The sequence below is a fragment of the Bacillus rossius genome, chromosome 1 (genome assembly GCF_032445375.1).
Source record: "Bacillus rossius redtenbacheri isolate Brsri chromosome 1, Brsri_v3, whole genome shotgun sequence".
NCBI classification, from domain to species: domain Eukaryota; kingdom Metazoa; phylum Arthropoda; class Insecta; order Phasmatodea; family Bacillidae; genus Bacillus; species Bacillus rossius.
Genome location: NC_086330.1, coordinates 137,702,732 through 137,728,507, shown reverse-complemented (window position 1 = coordinate 137,728,507; position 25,776 = coordinate 137,702,732). Strand labels below are relative to the sequence as shown.

The window sequence follows — 25,776 nt, the reverse complement described above, 5'->3', positions numbered from 1 at the left end:
TACCGAATCCTATGGATTCGAGGATTCGTAGGATCCGAGGTGGGATTCGAGGTGGGATTCGAGGTGGGTTTTTAAGAGTTTTAGGTAGTAATTGATAATTGTAGTGCTGGGCGAAGTTTGAAAATTTAGAACCGAACCGAACCCTTACGTTCGGTTCGGTTCGAAACCTCTTAAAATATATTCGAAAAACCGAACGATCGTTTAAAAAAAAATATGTTTTTCTAATTTTCTAACCCCCATTTGAGACCATTCACAAAACAGCTCAACAAAATTCTATTACTTGTAATATTCCGACTTTTATCGCATAATCGTCGCCTCAACAGTTTCAAGCGCAGACAAAATAAAAATAAAATTATTAATCGTCGCATAACTCGCATAGCATTTTTTCATATGGGCGCGCTTTGTTTTTTGATTACTTTAGAGAATTTTGTATGCATTTGTCGTACTACGTAATATAAACTATCGTACAAATGCCAAAGGTATTGTATATTATACCTTTAACTATAGTGCGTATACGAGAAGTGTTGTAAAATCACCAAAGATTGCGTACCCCATACGTTAAACTAAAGCGCATGTACGAGAACTCTCGTATTTCGGCAAAACTAACGTGATCAAGTTAACACAAGACAAATGCGGTAGGAAATGATTACGTAAATTACGTATTTTAAATTACTGGGATGTATTTATTTTCTTTGGCCTTTTTGGTTATAACAGTCAGGTAATGAAAATATTAATTTAATCTTGTGTATTAAAAGTACTGGTCCAGTAAATGTTACAGTACGGTACTAAGTTGACTAGCGTAGTCGCGGCAGCCATCATTATTTCTCGTGTTTTCTTTTTTCCGACGCAAATTTCTATAACCACACTTTTTACGTTACGTTTACAATATTATTGTTCTTGAGGTGATTTGCGATGAGCAGGCTAACGTCGTTTAAGTTTTCCAAATGGAGAAAAGATAATGACGACCCGGATGACCCAGAACCACCCCAAAAAAAACGTCTAAAGTTTCTTCTAACGAGCAGCATTCTTCCAAGAAAACAGCAACTGCAGACCGCGGGTTTTGTAATGTAGATAGGTAACTTAATTCACATTCGCCTTTTTTTGATGTCCTATTAAAAAGTTTTACTTATTAAAAATGTTAGGTTATGTCTACCACAAAAATATGTTATGTGGCCTTATGCTGAATGTTCGTCATCTTTATAATATTTTTTTTAAATGAAGGTTAGTGTACACTTAAAAAGGAATATAGTCTTTTTGAAATTTAGATGTAACTTCTTCACGAATTAAAAGTTGGTATATATATAAGCTAAGCTATATAATGTTTTAATTTTACATATGGCTGGAGAATCTTTCTTTCTCACCACTCAGTTAAAGACCAAAATGCTGGTCATCGGTTCATTTTAATTGAAAACAATTATTTCTGTATGAGGTTCGGTTCGGCTCGGTTCGAAACTAGAGAACTGAGGTTCGTCCAGCTCTAGAAAATTGTAGGTATACCTAAACTATATTATAAAGGTAACGGTAATGGCACAAACATAAGATAAACTATGCTGCATTTTGTCAATTAGCATAACTACTCTATCATTTCCAACTTTCAATAATATAACATTGCAGAAAAAAACAACTTTTTTCAAATGGTGTCTGCTATACAAACGTATTTTATTGAAAACATAGGAAGGATTAATTTAACAGAGAATTAGACAGATGCAAACTTACGTGTGTGGTTTTTGAGGTTATTTGTCTCTATTTTATGTCAGGTGTATACACTATGCACTTATTTTATAATTTTATAAATACACATGTGATTTTTTTAATACATAGGCCTATGTAATTTTTTAAAATGTGTGATTTTTTTTTAATAACATGTGGTGAAGTTTAGTGTGGGACTGGGATTCGAGATTCGATGACAAACACTGAGGATTCGAACAAGGATTCGGATTCGACCAAAATGTGGATTCGTCCCATCCCTAGTTTTGTTATGACGTCACGTTAAACTATCGTCCATAAACCGACTTTACAGACAACCAATTTTTTTTATTCTATCTATAATTATTACAAAATATTTATATTTATACCATAAAAGTACAGCTCAAAAGCACTAAAACAACAAGGCAGCCTGACGTCGGCAAACCCACTTTTCTGCTTCTCTTCGGAGCTCTTCATGCGAGGAGGCGGGGTTGGGGTAGCCGCCCTGCGCTCCTGCTCCTTTTGTTCCTCCTCCCTGCGGCGGAGGGTGAGGCGGGGCGGCGGCGTGTCCCGCTTCTCGAACCCCATCATCACCAGCTTCTCGGTGGCCTTCTGTACGTTGTTGTCCGAGTTGGCGAGGATGTCCAGCAGCAGAGTCTCCTCCGCCTTCGGGAAAACGCTTTTCAGGTACCTGCGGGGGACACACACCGTCCACTACAACCACAATCTATCATGAAACAATCACCACATGCAAAGCCTACACATTCTTCCTTAAAATTACAGTTAATCTTTATCTGGAAATTCCGGGAAAGGGATCATGAAATAATCCCTTCCCCTCCAAAATTGGAACATCAAGCAGAAATCCTCACAATATGTATAAAATAATTTAACTACGAACTATCATAAACCGATATTTCAATTGGCAACCAAATTACTATGTTCTATACAGTCAAACCTCAATAACACAAACCTGGAGGGTTTGTAATGTTGTCACTTTGCAATAACGAGGTGTGTATTAAGAAAACTATTATTAATTTTATTCCAATTTTAATATAATCTTTTAGCTCATTCAAATAAAGTTGAAACTTGCACACTATTTTATACTGTACCAAATTTCCTTTTTTTTGGGAATTGTAAAATAAAATTTTTTGATGACTACGCCCAAAGCTCAAAAATTTTTTTTTCCCTCCTGGATTATGCTTAAAAAGATTTAAGAGAGGGCATATGTATAGATTATTACTGATGAAAATACATACTACCATTAAATTTGGATGAATAAAATTTGCAAGCTTTTTCCCCAACCTAAAACAAATCAAAGTAATGGCATCAGTACCTATTATTTTAGCTGAAACTTCACATTGTTTCATTATATTAATCAAGGATATTTGTATTAACCATCCTTTACTAAAAGTAATGGTCTACCCTTGGAACAAAAACCAACTTTGTATTACATAATAACCATACTTTTGTTCTATAAAAATTACTTAGCACTATAACTCCTATGTGATTTATAGGGACTGTGAAAATACTTTGTATTAATGAGAGTTTTGTATTAAAAGAATTTAGTATATTATTAAGGTTTGACTGTACATGGAACTGAATTGCTTGCTTAGTAATACTAAAATTCATTGTTTTTAATAACAAATAATTAATGCTAAACAATACATTTACCACCAAACTAACAAGTAGATGATACACAAAGCAATAAAAAATTACGACAGACTGTTCATTCCATAATTTCTATTCCAATTTTAACAACTGACAATAATTAGATTTAGCTAAAGGAAACCAATATTTTACTACACTAAAAAATAATTTAAATCTAACTAACCACGGAAAAAAGATCAAGCTTTTTACAATACCTTCAAATATAAAATAATAAAGACATCCCAACTGGCAATGTGTCCAATCGTCAAACCTGAAAACATACGTGCACTCACAATAATCATGCACACTTACAGCATAAATAAAAATAAACACAGGAAACTAAAAACAAAATTTTGCATCAAGTACTAGCGCTAATAATGACTTACCTAACAATAAGCAAGAGCAATAAGGTATTATAAATAGAAGGGGAGGGGGGGGGGGGGGGGAGAGAGAGAGGTGTGTGTGAGAAAGTATGCTTAAGAAAAACAAAAATTACAACTCGAGTACAGTAACAAACATTCAGATTGCGCTTGCAAATCATTAGTGATACACTCATACAGCTTAACAGATTTTACAGATTGTAAATTTTTCACCAAATAAATAAAAAATAAAGTTAACTATATAAATTATATTAACATATTGTCACAATATACTTATAGTTCTACTACAAAGTTCATGTCCCATTTAGAACAAAAAAAACTTTTTTAAAACTAATTCCATAGTAATGCTAATCATTTAGAACTGGCAAGTTGTTATTCAAAAACACAAGCTCTCTCCAATTTGCAAGTAAAACACTGTGTATGTAGTGTATTTAACTGATAATGTGCGGTGCAAGTAGCCTCAATTGCGTGTCAATACATGTGCATCAAGAATTTTTTTTCATGAGCATATTATTTATAAAATGATGTATGTGTAAGCTGTATGCCCACAGTTGATCCAGAAGACTTGCAGACATTTGCTGTTACCAAAAGGCACAACTGATTAGAAGTATAGAAAATTAAAGTAGAGACACTGTTGTATTTTTTAGAAATAAAAGAAAAAACCAGAGAAAAATAGAGTTTTTAAAGTATATTAATTATTTTAAGGAATTCTATCACTGAAGTTTTTTTTTTTAGTTTTTGACGTCTCAAATAATGCCTCACCATATTTATAAAAAAGTGCTGTTCCTGCAATCATTCACTGTAGGTGTAAATAGGAAGGAAACCAGAAGCTCAAAAGAGAAGAAATCCAAATACGTATAGGCAGGGTGTGCTGTTTTTAACGTGAAAACATTTGTAAAAATGCTTCCATACTAAGGTCCTGCCAGAGTTAGTGATGAAACGCTTTTGTTGTCACCAAAAATTGTAATATATCTCATGACTCAAAGGATGTACTGCCAAATGATGTATATATTCTGAAAATAGATCACTATACATATCCTGTTAGTGCACTTACGCCATCGTGTGCCTATGTCATTGGGCGGCAAGGAGGGTTGAAAAAGATCCCCGAAATTTACTCTGCACGACCAAAGAATTAGACATAGCTCTGCAACGGAGAGGGTTACAAAAGTTAGTTGTGTGTCGTCGTGTGGATATTGAGATGCTCTAAAAGGTTAGCTAAGCAGAAAATAATTAAGTAGTTGAGTTAAAAGATGTGCCGGGTGACAGTTTACAAAACATTTATAAAATTCAGGTAATGCAGCGCAATTACAGAAGTATTCAGTGCCAGAGGCAGCTGGTTTGTTCCGAATCAGATGAGCAACAGAAATAATCAACAGAACGAGTGAGGCACCTTTTTGAACGCAGTAGACTTGAAGCGTTGGACACTGTTGTAGGACTACCGATTATGTCGACCAGTACTGAGGCTAGGATGGCTGAAATCAACATGAATTATGAAGACCTGATACAGATGGACCAAGCTGAAGAAAATGAAACATCTCAGGCTCATACACGGCCCAAAACGGACCCTCACATTCTTAGGGATTCCGATACATCTATAGCCAAGTGAGCTCATTCCATACGTATGACTGAATCACTATTGTACGCTATGCTATGGCAGTGTGCTGATGATTATTTTAGATGCTAGTTTATCGGGTATGCGTGAAGCATATGAGATAGATTATTGTTCACGAAAGATCTAAAACTGATAACTGTGATAGTGGCAGCCTTTGTCACCTTTCTGAATGAAAATGTAGTCAACTTTAAGCTCTGCAACAATTGTCTCAAATCGTGCAAATAGGCAACATTTTGACGATGAGCAGAACCAATGGCTACATCTAACTGCCCAAACTCGAGCCAATAAATGACTGTATCTGACCTACGGACACAACATACATTTGATCTGCAAACCATACGTCTCGTATCCCTCATTTCACTACCCTGTTTAAATGCATTAAATGTAAAGTAAATTAAAGTAAAGTAAATATTTATTTACACTTGATAAATGTAAAATATCATCTTAAGTTTAACATTCATAAAAAGGTGAGTTTCTTTTCATTTCTATTAAATTATACCCGATGGTCCACGAAAGACATTTTCACGCAAAAATAAATAACGGCGGTGATTAACTAAACTGTTTCCAACATGATAAACCACATCTAACAATCAAGTGGATAAATACAGATAGCTTTAATAAATATTAAATACAGGGGTCCACAGCTCATTCCTGACATTCCAATATTCCTGGTCAGGTGGCCACTGTATTTTCAATGAATGGATAGTCTGAAATTGTTTAAATAATTGCCAGTTATGATTACCCTCTTTTATCGCATAATCGTCGCACTCGCATAATCGTCGCATCAATATTTTAGGCCCTCAAAATTGGGATAAAAAAACTTCTTGCATAAACTCGCATGATGTTTTTGGTCCCGCTAGTAGATGCCGAGCGCTTTGTGTAGGTATCTTTTCCGTATAAAACAATGTATTTTAAAGTAGAAATATAATATTTATTCGGTCATTACCACTTACTTATTTAATTAACGGTAATACGAGGTTGTCTGACATGTAAATTTTATTTTAAAGACTTTTTAAACGATATTTCCTTTATCTGATCGTCTGCGTCACTGCGGTGTACCGGTGTAGGTATCTTTTCCGTATAAAACTATGTATTTTAAAGTCGAAATCTAAAATTTAATTCGGTCATTACCACTTACTTATTTAATTAATGGAAATACGAAGTTGTCTGACGTGTAAATTTTATTTTAAAGACATTTTTAAACGTAATTTCCTTTATCTGATCGTCTGCGGCGCCGCGGTGTACTAGTGTAGGTATCTTTTCCGTATAAAACAATGTATTTTAAAGTAGAAATCTAAAATTTAATTTGGTCATTACCACTAAATTATTTAATTAACGGAAATACGAAGTTGTCTGACGTGTAAATTTTCTTTTAAAGACTTTTTAAATGTTATTTCCTTTATCTGATCATCTGCGTTGCCGCGGCGTACCGCTTATAAAAATGTAGCCAGTGCATCATTCATGTTAGGTTATGTTGCTTCCCGTATAGAGCGTGCGCACGTAATCGAATATCGATATCTCGCCGATTGGATGCAACGCGCGCTCTCTGTCGAGTGCCGAGTTAACTACATTTGATGGCCCGCATTCTTTCGTGTAAAGTGTGTACTACGACACGTTAGTTCACGTCAGATTCAAGTGGCTTGCGTTCGCATTAGAGTTTTGGTTTTTCTATTTAAAGTTGAAGAAAGGTTTTTGCTTAATGAATTATTAATAACAATTGTTTGGCGTGCTCTTGTATACTCCACTTTTTTTTAAATAAACGTACTTTCCATGAACGGGTTTTGTTTTTATGAATAACTTAACCTAACAAAAATTTTTTTTTCCCGCATAATCGTCGCACCCCTACTTTTCAAACTTGATTTTAGAATAAAATGTGCAACGATTATGCGAGAAAACACGGTAATTGTAACCAGTACTGGTACACCATGCCAAACTTGATCTCTTTTAACACACCAGAATAAATTCAATAGCTCCGGGTCTCTTTGTTTACATTACATTATGTTAGAATATTTAATTCTTTGCCCTCATAAACTGAATTTTCATAATAACTAGGAAAGTATTTAAAGAAGAGGAAAATATATTCAGGAATTTTTTATAGACTTTTACCAACAGAGATGAGTTGTAACTGGCCCACTTACTTAATGAGTGTTTTTTATGTAAAGCCTGCATTTTGTTGGCATTTGGTGATCTCAACACACATATTTATCTGTACTTTTTTTGAGTCAGGATGTTTTTTTCATGTAAAGTTATAATACTATCATACCTGCAAAGTGTTTTGTTTGTGTTATTTATCATCCCATGATGCTATCAACATTTTTTTAATGCATGCAGTACATATTTACTTGAATGCATTTTTTTGTTACAATAGGTCAAATTGTGACTTATAAATATCCCTCTTAGTAAGGGATTAGTGCAGCAAGATAAAAAAAATCAACTCTTAAGTTATGATAAATAATCAAAATTAGAATAAATTAGTGATTTTTCCATTTTTTAAGTTTTGATTTAGTGAAGATTAGCAGATTATGATCTCTTGCCAGTAATTTTCAGTCCTCCTACATTTTTATGCAATTAATGCAGAGAAGCATGAAAAATTTTAAAAGATAAGTGTTCTGAAGCAAAATCCAGGACTTTGAGTCCGTCTGGATTTGTTAAAAAAAATGACGTGCTGTCAAGTAATTAAGTAGAGAAATGTGAGCATGCACAAAAACCATAAATAATTTTTTTTTCTACATTTGTAATAAAATCTGTCAAACAAAAAACTTGGACAAAACCACTACACTAATAATTTAATAATTCTCATTTATAACTTACATTACTGGAAGTGAAAGATATCAGGACCTAAATTACTAAATACATAACCTTTCCTTGCACATAGTCCACTAGTTTTCCACGAGTAAACAACCTACAAGCATGCAGGATCTAAATGCAGCAACACCAAATGGCCTAAATGAGGAGTACAGCTATGCAAACAGAGTAACAAAAACCTCAGTTTCATCTTGGGAGAAGAGTGTGGGCGCGCCGGCATAATGCTCGGCGAGCCGACATAGCTGCTTCGGGAGCCAGGACGCAAGACGGGGCTGCCCGCCCGGGGGCTGTCGCGCAACCCTAGGGGAGGGGTCATCTGGAGGGCGTTCTGGAAGTGTCTGTTCTGGAGAGGGGGCGTGGCGTAGGGACCCGGTGTGGATATTGGGTGCTTCTCCACCTGCAAAGCGCTCATCACCACGGCTTCACGGTTGTGGTACCTGGAAAGTGGTGGATACCAAGAAACATACCAGAAACAAACTTGAAACTACTACTAATAAAGATTTCAGATGACACCAGCACTGAACCAATCTTGAGGCAGTTGACTTTCATATCTAAAAACAAGTGAACATTATGAAGTAAAAACACACAAGGATGGGAAATTATCTAGAAATAAATGCATGAACCACCAACATGTTTGTCCGGTATTCAGTGTTTGGGACTCCTATGATTATAAATTTATCAGTGATGGAATACCTTTACAATACCCTTTTAAGCCACGGAGCCTACCTAGTAAAAATCTCGTGTGAAGTGTCTCTTATATTCTCAATATTTTGAGTTTTATCCCTTGGTTCTTTGGAAAAACAATGAAGTATTCTTAAATCTCAAACAACAATTATAAATTATGGAACGATATTTTTATAATATGCTATCTAAAAATAAATGACAAATATTACTTAATGTCTTATTTGACCACATGGTCATTCTGGAGATGAACTGAGGCACTGAGAAGAGAAAGGATAATTGACAGAACAAATTAGTGAAAATGGGAGCACCCTGAAAAATGTTGGGGAAGATAGGTACTAACCAGCTCAGTTTCATCAACTGTTCACACTTTTCTACAGTCATGATTACAACAGGGCTTTAACACTGTTTACCTGTTTTAGCATAACCAAAGAAGTTATTCAGGACCTTCGCGAAATTTGCAGGAGCATTTGTGCATCCGGCCAAAAACCAATAAAGTTACTGAAAAGTATAGTTTTAATGTCCATATGCGTATTTTTTTATAGAACATCACAGTTATTAAGTACTTTTGAAAGTTATAAACATAGCTTTAAAGCTAGTACGTACTTACTGTATTCAGTAAAATGAAGACCATTAACTTAATGACACAAAATATATTTTCTTTTAATTGGCTGGGACAAATATTAGGATTTAGGAGTTTGCGGAAGTCAATCGAAACTGAACTTGCATTCAAGAGGATGCAGGTTTGAATCAAGCTATCCATTCTCACTCTGAAGGTTGTCCATGGTAAACTGAAATTCACTTCAGGCAAATCTTGAAAAGTATTTTGTTTTCTCCATACACCATTCTATATTCCTTTCCAAAATTTATTATCAGTGTCTAATAACTTACCTGTCAAAGAGAGGAAAATATGAAAATAAAATAACATTTGACAAGAGATAAGACTAAAATTTAAATCCACATACCTACAGCACTTTAGCAACAGAATTAAATAAAGCTACAAAAATGTTTTTATAAAATTACATAACAATATGTGCTGTTTATATTAACTGGACACTAACATAGCCAATTACGGATAGTGACAATATATTTTTTTTATGATGGTAAGGATCTAAAAAAAAACAGTTGAATTATACACTTTGAATTACCATCATGTACGTGTTTTGTGCATCCACATATTTACAACATAATTTATCTGTACACAAATTAAAAAAAAGGGCCAGCAACTGGCATTTAACTGACTTGAGAAGGAGAGTTCTGATGTGTGTGTCGGACACGGTGGGAAACATGGCGCTGATCTTCAAGACGGACTGCGCCAAGTCGCCGCTGCTGAGGCTGGTTTCTGCCGCAGCACGTGACGGCGATGAGTACGGCGTTCCCAGTGGTGTGAAGGCTCGACCGGGGATGGGGCTGGGTCTGATGTTCGTCAAGTCCTGGAGGGCGACAGAGAGGAGACTGTGGTTTACCGCACATAGGAAACCTCTTCATCTCAAGTCCAAGATGCTTGTGAAGGAAATCTTACGTAGGGACCTACCAAATTGAAGTTGTTATTACTTGGCAACAAACTGGATTGTAAACTGTTACACATTTTTCATCATCACAACATTTACCTGATGACCTAGAACATAATCTAACCATTAATCTCAATTACATTTACTCGTTGAATAAATCATGGAGTAATGTGAAAGAATCTACACTGAAAAAAAGCTGGAAAAACATCATCTTGAAAAAGGAAAACTAAGATGGTTTTATCATTAAACAAGTGTTATCAGAGATTTTACTTATCCGAGGATGCCACGGTGCACATAATCTCGGTTAATCGAGACACTATCATCATAGTTTTAAATGTCATGAACAAGTCTAGCTTGCAAGAAGCGCTTGGCCTAGTCATGTGCAAACAGTGATAGAGGATAAAATCAGGCTGCTGCCAATCAATAAACTTCATCAACCGCATTATGTACAAGAATATGGAATCTACATGACGCCAGAAAAGAAAATGCAAATTGTTTAGGTCTCTGGTCATAAGTTTGAAACATTCACTTGTCAACAAACCTATGGAAAATCATTCCTCACCTGTAAACTAACTGAATGTTGCACGCTTTATTTAAAAATGAATGGTATAGGTTATAGGATTACACACAAAAATTCAAGAAGCAGTAAACAGTTTTACACAGTTAATGTTATGTAACTGTGCCAAAAATCTTGGCCAATAATTTACTTAAAGAATGGCAAATTTGCATATGTTTTCTATACACATCACTTCCCAACAAAAACAAAGAGTTAGAAATTTTGAGTACTGTGTACACAAAAATGATGATCCCAAACTTATACACACACAACAACTAAAAGCCCAAAAGTAATATTTGTTTTTAAAATGCTCAACTCCAAACGACTATGAATGAACAACCAAATTTGGCAATATAATTAATTATCTTTATTTTTTTTTTTGCTGTAAGTTATGTTAAAAACCATTATGTATTCTCAATATTTACTGATGAAAAAAATTACCAGAAAATATCTAGGGCATTTATTGTCATCAGCAAATATTTCCAAACTAAAAATAGCTAAGACTGGTCAAAAATGCTGATGCCTTAGTCAAAAATTTCTAGTTTAATAAAATGCTGAAGAGGTCCAAAACTGCAGCCTGCCAGGGACTAAAAAAACATTGAATTTTCTGCATTGCATTCAAGTGATACCTTTTTGCTGAGCTACACATGACCTGCTGGAATGACTGTTGACCATTGACTAGAGTGCAGGACCACACGACTGCCTTCACCCAAATGGGAGAAAGGTGGCAAAGTGGCCCAAACCAAATAATTCATATAAAACTCAACTTTTAAAATGCTTGATGTTCATTACAAGGCTATGAACAAAACCAAAGTTCTGTGAATTTATTTATCACTTTCCTTCAAATCTGCATAATCTATTCTGTTTGGCTTCCAAAAATAGGCTCTACCAATCATTCTATAACATATAACTACGTAACTGCGCAAACACAGGTCTTTTTCTCCATTACTATAGTGTTTAAAATGCCATAAATCCAACAATGATCTAGAAAGGAATTTAAACCTAAATATTATGAGAATAAAATAAAATTTAAGTAAAAAAAAATTACAAAAAAAAATGTTTTACCACATGCTAATCCAGCCAAAAAATAACTATGCATTTTATAAGCTAACCATATATTAATTTGATTAAATAAAAAAACTGTATTACTGATGTACTATTGCTGTTTTTACTTCTAGCCGAAAATATTACCACACTTAACTTAAAGAATACTACAGATAAAACACCGAAATTGAGTGGATGGCTTCTGTTTTCAAAGTATGACTCATACGTATTTTCAATGTGGTAAAATAATAAATTGCAACCCTACACATAAAATATTGGCCCAAAATCAAAGCAAGCTTAATAACCCCTCAGTAAGTTCTAAGATGCAACAGTTCAATCATGTCTGGATTAAATTGGTTTCCTTTAATAATGTGTAAAAATTTACTTCAATGGCATCTTCTACATAAATCTTCAATCACTGTAAGTAATTTTTTTAAAATCATAAGAATAAGCACTTACTGCAAGAAAGTTTACAATGCATAGAGTCACTATTATTATAAAAATGTGAGACAATTGTTATAATAACAAAATATTTAAAACCATTTTATAAAAAAATTTAAAAATCAAGCTGTATTTAATAAATTAAATATGTTGTTTTTCTTATGCTGAATAAAGTGAACTAAATATTTTGCTATGAACAATTAAACACACAAAACTATAAGCAAATTTTTTCCTACATGATATCTACTAATAATAAATAAGTACAAATTTTACCCAAACAAGCTACAAATGAAATAAACTATGCTACATTCTTCAAGCAACTAGATCTTCGCTAATAAAAAAAAGCATTTCATGACATGTGTTTACCCTGTTTTAAGACATAATTTATTAGAAAATATATTTGCATAATGCTGTACACTGCTAATAACTGTGCTTGCTGGTAGATACTCTCATAGCCTTGCAACTAATGCTACATCTCTGCCAAATGAACACCGTACTATATACCATATATTTACGTGTACAATGGAAGGATGAACATGCGGAACGTGCATGGAAGGAAGCAAGCTGAGAGGTGAAAGTGAAAGCAAGAGTAAAAGAACATATACTGGTACCTGAAAATGGACTGACGTGTGAGAGTAAGGAGCAGGGTTTTGGAATGCGGGCTGGGGGGGAAAGTGAGACGCGTTAGAAGGGTACACGTGGTAGCCGCGCAAGTCCGGAGAGCCATGCTGTGGGGGAGAACATCACTCATTGGTTAGTGAATCATATACCAGAGACCCAGCCCTTTAGAACACCCATAAACACTAGAAGATCAACCACATACAATTAACCATTAGTTTTTAAATATGCACTTCATTTAAACAGTAAAGAAAACAAACAGATGTATAGTACTTACTCATATTTAAGATGAAACAAAATAATAGTGTCTTAGAATTGAGTACATTCTGAACATACATGATAAAAGATTATTCCAATATGACAATGATTTATAAATACATTAGCTGTGTACTATTTCATTTGGCTACGTTTATCAGTTGAATTGTTTGTGGTTTATTCTATTTTCTGTTAGTCCAACAACAAAACATTAGTCATGTGGATGCATTACAATCAATGTAGTATACTAGTATTCATAAGTAACATCCAAAAATCACCAACATTTTCTTAAAAAACATTTTATGAAAAATTAAACACATTAAACAACAGGCTACAAAAACTATTATTAATTTATCCTTACATGCATAGGCATAATTTGGGGGTGGCAGTTACCAATCCAGAATTATCCAACTCAGTATTAAACAATGAATCTTTTAGGGTAAACAGAGAATGTTAGCAATTATTTTATGATACCTATGTGGTGAAAATAGTCTACAAAAGCTTAAAAAACCTAACAATTTTATGCTAGTGATTTATAATTTTCTCGGGGGTGGGCATTCCATAAACCCGGTACACCATGCTACCCCCCCCCCCCCCCCTTCCCAGTTAAAAAGTTGAAATTACACCTCTGCTTACATGGTTACATAACATTGAGGTTAACATGCCAACCATTAAAGGCTTTGTCCTGTTAGTTGGCATGTTACAATTACAAATAAATAAATAAATAAATAAATAAACATTAGTATTAAACTAAGATATGGTTGCTACTTTAATTTAAACTGACTTTTTCCATTGCTAACCATTTCAGTCCACTGCAAATGATTTTGGTGTATCCAAACTCCCAACTGAAGGAGTCAAATTTCAAGCAACTTAACATTTCGAAGTATGTTCTTCACTGCTGTCTGACTTTGATGTTTACTAATATTGTCTCTAATAAATTTAGGGAAATTGTGTAGTTTAATTTCTCTCTTGAAAGAAGGTAATCTAACCAACAATATAGAAGCAACATGATTGTTATTCATGCCCTGTGGTTAATAAGAATGCAATTGCTAGGAACTTGAAAAATTAGCAACTATTATTGTGGCATTAGCATTTTCATGCAACACTTATTTGAAACTTAATATACAATTTCTAAATATACAAATACCTTTATTTAAAAAAAAAAATGCTATCTTATTTTTGTACAAAAAAATTGTGTTCATGCCTTATTGTTTTCAGATTAAAACTAAAAAAAATTTCAATAATTATTTTACACAAAGAAAAATTTTTCTGTACAATATAGAAGAAAGTAATCCGTTGAAGGTTCAATTTAGAGAAATCATTGGGTTGTGCTTACATTTTGAAGTTATATCGGAATACTTGTAACTTGGTAGCATCATGAGACATGGCAATATCACGAAGCATGGTCACAAAAATTAGTCATGTCAAGTGGAAAATTTGGGGGAATGCCAAGCACTTGTAGTGCAACTGTGGTTTACTTAATACTCCTGCCAAAGCAAAATGCGAAGAGTGCAGCCTGTTTCATTTTCACCTATTATAGCCAATCAATACACCTTTCGCCCGAGACACAAGAGAAAATCTGCAGCAAAGGTAGCAGTGTTGTTTTTGTGTACTGACTGTTTTGCTGATAAGATTCAGTGACAAAATAATTAACAAAAAAAAAAAAAAAAAAATTGGTTGTCTGTAAAGTCGGTTTACGGACGATAGTTTAACGTGACGTCATAACGAAACATTGATGAAATGATTGATCCAGAAGAAAAGGAAATATCATATTCGGCCTGAGACTGAGCCGTAATAGGTTTTTGCAACGAAACCATTTAGGCATTAAAAATATTATATTCTTTGAGGAAGAATTTTTTTTTTTAATTTTTCTATCTTTTGTATGTTAAAATATACCCCTGCATACTTTTATGAATAAAATTGAACCATTTTTATTGAATTATCACTATTTTGTATGGATACAATAAAGGAGTGAAATGAAATCTACAATTTAATTAATAAATTTACTTTTATTTGCATTCATTAATACAAATATATTTATTACTTATGAAATGTTGCGTGCGCCGTATTTATTTTTACAAGTACAAAAAAAAATTCACAGCTGCCGGGATTTGAACCGACAACATTTTGATTGGAAGTTAGTAATGATAACCGACCACGAGGCCTACTTGAAAAATAATAGTTTCAGATTTTATGTATATATTTTTAAAAATTTTGTTCACGGTAGGAGAATAATATTATTTCGTTTTTATGACACGATTTTATAACAAATGCGCATCCCAAATACACCAAACTTATTTATAAGGTGTTACAATATTTTTTAAAACATTGTGCAAAAGATCCTGGTTGTAATTTGAATTATTATGTGTAACTGTAAAACACCATTGTTGGTTCAAAACGTATTTGAATATTTAACATTACTTTTAAATAACCGTACCGATTGTGCTGAAAATCGGTGGACGATCGTTAAATTACATAATATTAATAATTCAAATGACAAAAATATGATTGAAAAGTCAAATCAATGGTTGTTCCAATCGAGTGGAAGAGAGATGCCACGCATGCGTACAATGAGCATAAAGAGAGATGCCACGCATGCGTACAATGAGCAAACAGGACACATCTGTAGTGGGACATCCGTAGTGGGACACTTTTTCGTGCGTGCAGCCGGCGTTCATCGATTTATTAGACGTCAAGTCTAAAATTTAATTATACATGCACATGTCTCCCAGACAAACTTCAAGGTACGAATGAATTACACGGTGGGTCAAGTTACTGTAAGTCTATAAGACTGGGTGTTTCTAAATATGAAATGATTATGAAAGAATTTTGATAACTGTCAATAAATGTGTATCAGTTTGTGGCATTTAATAAAGGGTATTTTTATATTTTACAGATGAATGAAATTTTAAACTAATTCAGCTGAAAAAATGTCATTTATTTCCAAAATGAGCTAAAATAGCATTTATGACAGAAATGAGCAAAAATTAGCAATTTAAGTGTAAACTAGCCAAAATATATCTATAGCAAGATGCTAATTTTTTCAGTTCCTAGCCATTGTTACCACGTATCTTGATGATAATTTCAGATATTTTGTCATTCATATAAAATAGTTTTTAACATTTAATACTAACAAGCTGTGTTACCCGTCCTTGATGGGCTAGATTACAGTTTAGTCACATAACATTCTAATGCACTCAGCTCTGTCTAAAGCTTTATCACTATCAAAATACTGACACCAGCTGTATAAGCACCCTATAATGGTACACAAACAGAAATGTTTTTAGATTTACTTAAAATTTTAAATAGAAAACTTTTTGTCTGGTCTAGCATAACGAAAATTATAGCTATGTAGCGTCGCTTCATCAAAACATTCAGTGTCCCACTCTTAATGCTGCTCCCTTTCACCTGCTTTGAATGCCCCAGTCCTGAAAGTATGGAAAAGTATGGGAAAGTTTGTGAAAGTGTGGAAAATGTACAAAATTGTTCAAAAATATAGAAAAATATGCAAAATAATGGAAAAATATGGTGAAGTATGTGAAAAAATGTAAATTTAGGAGTAACTTCGGAAACAAATGCCTAGTATGTGAAAGCATGTATAAGTATTTGAAAAGTATACAAAATAATGCTAATTTTTTTAAATTTATAACCAATATTACATATTTGCACAAATACAGACAAAATTGCTTGAATTCCATTCAATTGTGACATACACTGGGTAACATTGCAAGACCTTCCCTACCCAGCTTTTAAAAGAATTTTTGAGGAATTAATATGATGTTTTATTCATTAAGAGGGATCAGCTGATTATATAGATTCCAGGTTATAGTGAACAAGTTTTTATACTTGTATTTTGCCGTTACTAATATTTCTTATCAATAATTTTTGTGTTAAGATGTTTTAATTAGAAAAGTTGTTTAACTGTATTTTTATTGGTTCTAAGTTTTCTTACTAAGTTATTAGGTGTGTAAATGCATTTTTTCAGTATATTTACTTTTGATGTTTTAATGACTATCAATTATGTTTGGAGCTAATCATAAGCTTTCAGAATGATTCTAGAAAATTAGGTATTGTTTGAGTAAAAGAAAGGATAAGAGACAGGTGGAGGACTTGGTGGCATCATGGTTTTTTCAGACTTTTTTTTAGTTCTGAGGTTTTCTGGTGCTTTCTGTATGTGCTCTTATGATGGGAAAGTTGAACTCCTGCAATTCCCACAGCGTTTATCATTTAACGAGACAGATTGAGATAAAAAATGTGGAAATGTACAAAAGTGTGCGACAATTTGAAAAAGAGTTTAAAAGTGCACTGAAATGTGCAATAGTATGAATGTGTATAGAAAGAAAGTAGAAAAAAAAAGATCAAGTATTAAATTTTGCAAACGGATGGGAACGTATGCAAAAGCATATAAAAGTATTAAATTATATTTTAAAGATATTAGCACTTTAAAATTTTTTTCAAAAGTATTAACATTAAGCTATCCAGAAGTGTGTGAGGTATGAAAAGTGTGAAAAAGTTAGTAGTATACAAAGAGTCATTCCGTGTGAAATCAACAATAGCAATTTAACACATGTTTCAAATACCTAACTCTAACTTTTAAACCAGTTTGAACCACAAAATGAAACTTGCACATTTGGATAATCACTAATAGATGTATTTTTTGGCATAAACAGAACAATTTTATCCGGTCCCCCTTTTAAGATATTTGACCTTGAAATTAGCAAAATATGAAAATTTTGATATTTTGATGCTAAAAAAAAAAGCAGGAAGGGCTTAAAACCATTACTTTAACTCAACACAGCTGGAAAGTACTCTAGCCCTAGTTATTACACAGAAAATTTTGTCTTTTGGTTCCAACCCCAAGTCACCTTAAAAGGTCATGAAAATTGCTGAAAATGTTAAATATTTTGGCATATTTCAAAGTCATTTTTCTTATGTTTTCCAAATGTATTTAATATATTTTTATACAATTTATGTAAGCCTATAATGTTCTCTTTTTATCAGTAAAGACAAGAAACTTCTATCTTTTAGTCAAGGCCAACAATAAACTTTTAACAAAACCTCTACGAGGCCTTATTTTTGCACGCAGTAGCGAAGATAATCAAGCCCTGATTCAAAATGGTGGCAGATAAAAATTAAATAAAAATAGTTTTGAGCTATTTACTGATAAGACTTTATTGGGTAAAAATATTAAAATTTTCTAAAATGGTCAAGCAACCACGCCTTGGTGATTTCACATGGAATGACTCCAAAAAGTAAGTGTACAGTAGCAAGTGTGCAGTAGTGTATAGTACGCAACTTGTATAGTATGCAGTAGTGTATAGTACGCGACGGTATATAGTATGCGGTAGTGTGTAGTTTGCTGTAGAACTAATGTGCTGTAATGCTAATGTACTGTGGTAGTTCAATTTAACAGTTAAAATAAAGTACGAAATGGATAATCTCAATTGTAACAAACCTGGTGACAAAAAACTGCCAAGAGCTTTAATTTTTCTTACTCTATACTTCATTCATTACAAGAGCATAACCTAATAGCTTCACGGTTGTTGCTTGGCAGACATAGAGATATGACGCTCACTGTTTGTATGTCTACGACTTACTTCCTACGATTTTCTACTATACAACTGAATTTACGCCTTTTTCATTCTTTTAGGGGTGGCATTTCATAATTGTATGTAGCATATGTGTTAATTCAGGATATGAGCTAGCTGTGTTCCATATATTATTCACATCCGTTCAGTATTAAAGACGTGATTGAGCAACAAACACACAAACAACCAAACATAGAAACTTTCACATTTATATATTAGTAGTTTAGTAGAATTTTATCATCTGCAATGTTTACATTTTTTTAATTTTGTTTAAATGTATTAAGTATTTGATTTTATGTTTATTTTCTCTCTTTGTCTGTATTAGTTTAAACTGTTACAGTAATTACATAATTCTAACATTTGGTAATAGTCAGTCCGTCAATATAGAAATGGTTTGGTTATGCTGATGACTGTTTAAATTTTCATTTGGTTTGTGAATGCAGAATATATAACTGCAGTTATTGTGGTTTTTGCAAGTTGTTGCAGAGTGAATTTTAGTTTTAATGGAATTCAAGGATAGTTACATTTGATTTTTTTCAGCATCCATGCCAAAAATGATAATTTATACAGTCTCTGTAATAGGTGAATTCTTGGTGAATGTTTTCCTTGTGAGAGAGTTATTGTAAAGTTATTTTACATTGCCATCAGTTGTGTGATACTTCTGTGATGCCTACGTATAAATTTGACTAAAACTAAATATAGTACACCACATTTTCAATATAGACATACTTATATCTGGTAAACCTCATTTTCAATGTATTAAAACCATTTTAAATAAATGTAACTCTTGAAAAAGAATGCTTTTAATTCCAAATAAATTCTGAAAAACTAGCTAGTTGTGAACAACTGTGTAATCAAGGAAAACTATGCAGTAAAGTATATTAAAAACAAGTAAATATGTTGCTATTATCAAACCTTTCCACAAAATTTAATGCAGTAAAGTATATTAAAAACAAGTAAATATGTTGCTATTATCAAACCTTTCCACAAAATTTAAAGTCCAAAAGGAGATAAAAAAAATAGTTTTGAGATAAAATTAAGTACATATTTCAATTGTTTTATCTCGAATCTGCACCATTTTACATTTACAGAGCACACTTGGCACCTATTCCTGCCTACCTGCCATAGCATTAACACTTCGTGATTATTATGGTTTATTTTCAGATTCACTTCAATTCTGAAGTATACTATTGCGTGAAAGATTTTCACTACCTACGGCATTTAAGCATTTCTCCATTGATATTTTCTCCTTTTAATAAATTTTACTCCACAATTTTTCTTGTCTTTACAGTCTTCCCCAATGTTTTCTTAAAATTCAATTAGAATTCAAAAACATTAATTTGCAAGATAATCAAGCCCTAGTAGTACTGAGAAATACCATTTTCAGATATTTTTGTTTTCTAAAGAGCCTCTAAATTCTTCAGTTACTTTTCTGTTTAGCCTCAAACAGCAAATGTAATCTTTACCAAAATTGTTTTAATTGCACCAATATGCAAGCGGGCAAACCTGTAGTGGGATGGTCTCAGGAAGTATCGGCACCTGCTGAATTTGTGGTGGGGGAGCTTGTGCCAGCTGCCAGTAGCGCAACCTTGGGTCCTCCCATGTCGTGGTCTTGCTGAAGTAGTTGATGTAGTAACTGGAACAGAACTAAGTGGTAAGGCTATGGTACAATTTATGGTTTCTGTTGGTAATGGTGGTTGTTTTTAGAATTCAATTGAACTCTCAGATGGCAATTGAAGTTGGCAAAGGTTAAACAAATGGAAACAGCGGAGTGCAAAGGACCAAGAGGACGTGGCTTCAGGGTCATTCCGTGTGAAATCACCAAATGTTTAATTAAATAGTTGCTCGACTATTTTTAAAAAAAATAATTTTTTTACCACATATAACCTTATCAATGGGTAGTTCAAAACCATATTCATTTTATTTTTGTGTGCCACCATTTTCAGTAGAGGCTTGTTTATCTTCCCAAGTGCGTGCTCTAACAGTGGTTTGCAGTGGTTTCAATAAAAGGTCATTGTTGACATTGTATTAAAGATAGAAGGTTCTGGTCTTCACTGAAGTAAAGTAAACATTGTATGGTTACCAAAAATGTCTAGAAATAAAGATATAATTTTTTTTAACCTTATGTGAAATGACCTTGAAATTTGTCAAAATTTTTATAAAAATTTCATTTTGAACATTTTTTTAAAGTGACTTGGAGTTGGAACCACAGGGCAAATATTTTTTTGCAATAAGTATGGATGGCAGACTTTCCAGAAAAAATGAGATAATGTGTGGGTTTAAACTCCTTCCTGGTTTTCTGTTGCATTAAACTTCTAAAATTTTCATTTTTTGAGTTTTTCAAGGTCAAATATCTCAAAAGGGGGACCAGGTAAAATTTTTCTGTTTCCACTATTTAGTACACCTACTGGTACTTAACAAATTCTGCAAGTTTCATTTTGTGGTTCAAACAGGTGTAGAAGTTAAAGGCTTTGAAACTTAGGTAAAAAGTTGTAATATTTTAGCTCTAATTACTTGACTGTAATCAAATTGTGTAACAGTTATTAATGTTTATTTTATTTCTTATGAAGTGCAAATATAATATAAGGCTTTGAGTTGTAACATATGGAAAGTTAAAAATAAATCATTTTGTAAGGAGGCATGAATGGACAAGTTGTGACAAGCAAACCTGATGTAACCATCCAAAGAGCAAGTTGTGACAAGTTGAATATATGTGCATTGCAGCCAACCACTTTAGTCTTGTGTCTGCTGCCAAGGAGTAAAGATGTGTTTGTGTTCTGTGGTTTTGTATGTGCTGTCTACTCTAATATTGTTTATTTGGCTCCACACAAGTATTGCTGGTATGTGTTACAATTCTGCATTGAAGTGAGCTACTTAGTTGTTACCTGCAGTTTCTGTCTCAAAGTGACTACGTAGAACTATCTACCAGAAGTATGGAGTGTTCTTTGGGTACTTTTACACATGAAGATTGTGAAAATGATTCATATGGCAAGTATTACCTAAAATTATCATCAGACTTCACTAAATCGCAAATTGACCTTCTTAAGAAAAGAAGTAAGTTACATAACATTGTTAATGTGTGTACTTTCCACGAAAAAAAATATCTGGACAAGTATAATCATCTTTTTGGAAATTCGTGTTGCGATCCATTTTCATACCATAAAAAAGTTATCAAAAAACAGTTAAGGGAAATAACTGTAGAGTTGTCTGAAAGATGGCCATCACTGATTCCTGGCAAATCTGTTTGTTGCTCTTGTCATAAAAAACTTTCAAGTAATGTTGAGGGGAATTTAGGTACTAGTACTAGCAACTGTGATAACGAAGAACTATTCACCGCACCTGAAATTGTTGTAGAGTCTATCAATCAAGCTGGCTCTGCTTTAGGAGTTTCCCCAACTAAAATTATTAAACTTAGTGATACAAAAAAACATCTAGAAGTTAGACGAACTGTGAGCAAATTTTCTTGTGCAATTAAGAAAAAATTAAGCGACACTTTTACCATCACCTGTGAGTCTCAAGATGAGGATGATGAAGAAATAGCTGATACTGCAATAAAAGACATGGAAATTCATATTGAAAATCTCAAGAAAAGAATTAAGACCTGTACATCCAACAATGAGAAAATACAAGTCATTAGTGTAGTGCCAAAAAGCTGGTCAATGAAAAGAACTGCACATGAGTTAGATGTAAGCGAATATCTGGTTAGAAGAACACGTGAAATTGTTAAGGAACGTGGTGTTATTCCACAGCTCACATCTAAGAAAAAAGGGAAAGAATTGCCTCAAGAAACTAGAGATCTCGTTGTTCAATTTTATGAAAACGATGAAGTTAGTAGAATCTGTCCTGGAATGAAGGATACAAAATCGGTTCGTCTTGATGATGGGAAGAAAGAACTAAAGCAAAAACGTTTAATTCTGTGTAATTTAAAAGAACTATACCAAAAGTTTAGAGAAGAGCATCAATCTGTAAAGGTTGGGTTTTCTACATTCTGTATTCTGCGTCCCAAGTGGTGCATCCTTGCAGGAGCTAGTGGCACTCATTCTGTTTGTGTATGTTCAATTCACCAAAATTTCAAACTAATGACTATGGCAGTAAAAACAGATGACTGGAAGGTCCTTCTTGAAAATATTGTGTGTGATTTAAATAGTGAAGATTGTATGTTTGGAGAGTGCCCAAATTGTCCTGAAGTAGGAAACCTGAAAGTAGATGAACTATTGCAGGGTGTCAGTGATGATGACGATATCACATACAGTCAGTGGATAGTAGCAGACCATTGCAACCTTGTAACGATAGTAGAACCACATGCTGAATTCAAAGAGAAATTTGTTAGTAAACTAATGGCATTGAAGAAACACCATTTCATCTCGCAGAGTCAATCACAATTTCTGAAAAGTAAGAAAGAGAATCTACAAAGTGATGAATGTGTAATAATTCTGGATTTCTCAGAAAACTATACATTTATCATCCAAGATGAGATCCAGAGTTATCATTGGATGAATTCTCAGGCCACAATTCATCCCTTCTGTGTGTACTACAGAGATGATGCTAAGAATTTGTGTACTAAGAGCCTTTGTGTTATAAGTGACTGTATGAATCATAACACAGTTGCTGTGTACACATTCCAAACAAAGTTGATACACTTTGTTAAGTCCCTTATTCCTAATTTGAATCGAGTTGCCTATTTTTCTGATGGATCGGCTGCTCAATACAAGAACAGGTTCAATTTTTCTAACTTGTGCAAGCATAAAGAAGATTTTGGATTAGAAGCAGAGTGGCATTTCTTTGCAACAAGTCATGGAAAGGGGCCTTGTGATGGTATTGGTGGAACTGTCAAGCGACTGGTGGCTAAGACAAGTTTACAGCGACCGAAAGAAGGCCATATCATAACACCAATGAGTATGTTTCAATTTTGTGTGGAAAACATAAAAGGAATAAATTTTGTGTTTGTGGGAGAAAGAGAAGTTCAGGAGGCAGATCTTCACTTAAAAAGCAGGTTTGATAATGCTAAAAGAATTTTAAGCACTAGAGATCAACATTGTTTTAAACCGAAGAACACATCAACAATACAATACAGCATCATTTCAGCATCGTTTGATACGAAACACAAAGAATATCCAATTGATGGCACTACTGGTGTTTTTAACATTAGTGACATCTCAGTAAACGACATTGTTGTGTGTGTTTATGATAACAGATGGTATATTGGTAGAGTTTGTGAGGTTTCTCAAGAAAACAGTGATATCAAGGTGGTCTTCTACACACCAGGTGGTCCATCTACAAGCTTCAGTAAAACAAAAGATGATGTTTTATGGGTGGAGATGAAGAATGTTCTAGACATTTTGAAACCTACAGAGTTCACTACTATAACAGGTAGAACATTTAATATAACTGAAGAGAAAAATATAGAACTCTCTCAGAAACTGCGGGTCAAACTTGTAAAATAAATCTGTTGCAGCTGACATTTTTTTTTGTGGTTTGCAAATCTGGATAATGTAATAGGGTGAGTTTTATGTTTTTTATTATTAGCACTACAAATTGTTTTAACTTAAAGGTAAAATCACTAAAAGACTATGTGAACATGAGCCACTGTTAATTTTTATTTTCTACGTAAAATGCAACTTTTTACCCAAGTTTCAAAGCCTGTAACTTCTACACCTGTTTGAACCACAAAATGAAACTTGCAGAATTTGTTAAGTACCAGTAGGTGTACTAAATAGTGGAAACAGAAAAATTTTACCTGGTCCCCCTTTTGAGATATTTGACCTTGAAAAACTCAAAAAAATGAAAATTTTAGAAGTTTAATGCAACAGAAAACCAGGAAGGAGTTTAAACCCACACATTATCTCATTTTTTCTGGAAAGTCTGCCATCCATACTTATTGCAAAAAAATATTTGCCCTGTGGTTCCAACTCCAAGTCACTTTAAAAAAATGTTCAAAATGGAATTTTTATAACATTTTTGACAAATTTCAAGGTCATTTCACATAAGGTTAAACAAAATTATATCTTTATTTCTAGACATTTTTGGTAACCATACAATGTTTACTTTACTTCAGTGAAGACCAGAACCTTCTATCTTTAATACAATGTCAACAATGACCTTTTATTGAAACCACTGCAAACCACTGTTAGAGCACGCACTTGGGAAGATATACAAGCCTCTACTGAAAATGGTGGCACACAAAAATAAAATGAATATGGTTTTGAACTACCCATTGATAAGGTTATATGTGGTAAAAATATTAATTTTTTTAAAAATAGTCGAGCAACCTCAACTTGGTGATTTCACACGGAATGACTCTTCAGCCATTTCAATTTCAGTCATCGATGATATTCCCCAAGGTCATTCCAGGCAAATGCTGGAATCATTCCTCACAATAGACCACTGGCAATTTCTGACGTAGTCTTTCCTACTCGCTATTGACAAAATGTTAAGCCCCCCCCCCTTCTCCCAAAAAATTGAACTTTTATAACCATCCTCAACAATCAAACTTGTGTTTACCAATGAAATTTAGTATACAAAGCATATGTATACAAGTATTTTTGCATTTTGTAAGGAGGCTACATCTTAAGAATGTTTTTGAATTGTAGTACAAACTTAGGATTTAGAACAATTATCTGGGAGTGTCAATGTGGGCAGATTTTGGATGAGGGACCAAATACACAAGTTGGTGAAGTCAGGTCATGGGGGTCAGCTAAGGTGGGTGCAAAAGGAAGCAGGCAGGGCAGTAAAAATAAAGGCTTTTTCAGCAATGATCAGGACTGAGGATAAGTTAGCTTCGAATACTAGATTCATTTCCCAAGAGGTACCATAGTTACAATACTGTACCATAAAAATATGGTAACTCAACGAAAGACGTTAGTGCAATACAGACCTAACTCAATTATTAAATATTTGTGCAACTTAACATTCAAATTACAACAAAATATATATATACCTTATACAAGCTGTG

The 25,776-nt window shown here is 33.5% G+C and overlaps 1 protein-coding gene across 4 annotated transcripts in view; it reads right to left on the bottom strand.

Moving 5' to 3' along the window:
• Positions 1–25,776, bottom strand: part of LOC134546202 (BAG family molecular chaperone regulator 3) — a 60,099-nt gene that overhangs the window by 31,172 nt on the left and 3,151 nt on the right. The window contains exons 2-6 of one of the 4 annotated variants that reach the window (XM_063388808.1): positions 20,331–20,460; positions 12,975–13,091; positions 10,054–10,244; positions 8,310–8,567; positions 2,136–2,377 (exon numbers count right to left, since the gene is read on the bottom strand). In XM_063388808.1, coding sequence (XP_063244878.1) covers positions 2,136–2,377; positions 8,310–8,567; positions 10,054–10,244; positions 12,975–13,091; positions 20,331–20,460 — 938 coding nt within the window. The remainder of the gene's footprint in view (positions 1–2,135; positions 2,378–8,309; positions 8,568–10,053; positions 10,245–12,974; positions 13,092–20,330; positions 20,461–25,776) is intronic. The other 3 variants (XM_063388810.1, XM_063388809.1, XM_063388811.1) reach the window with 3 other exon arrangements.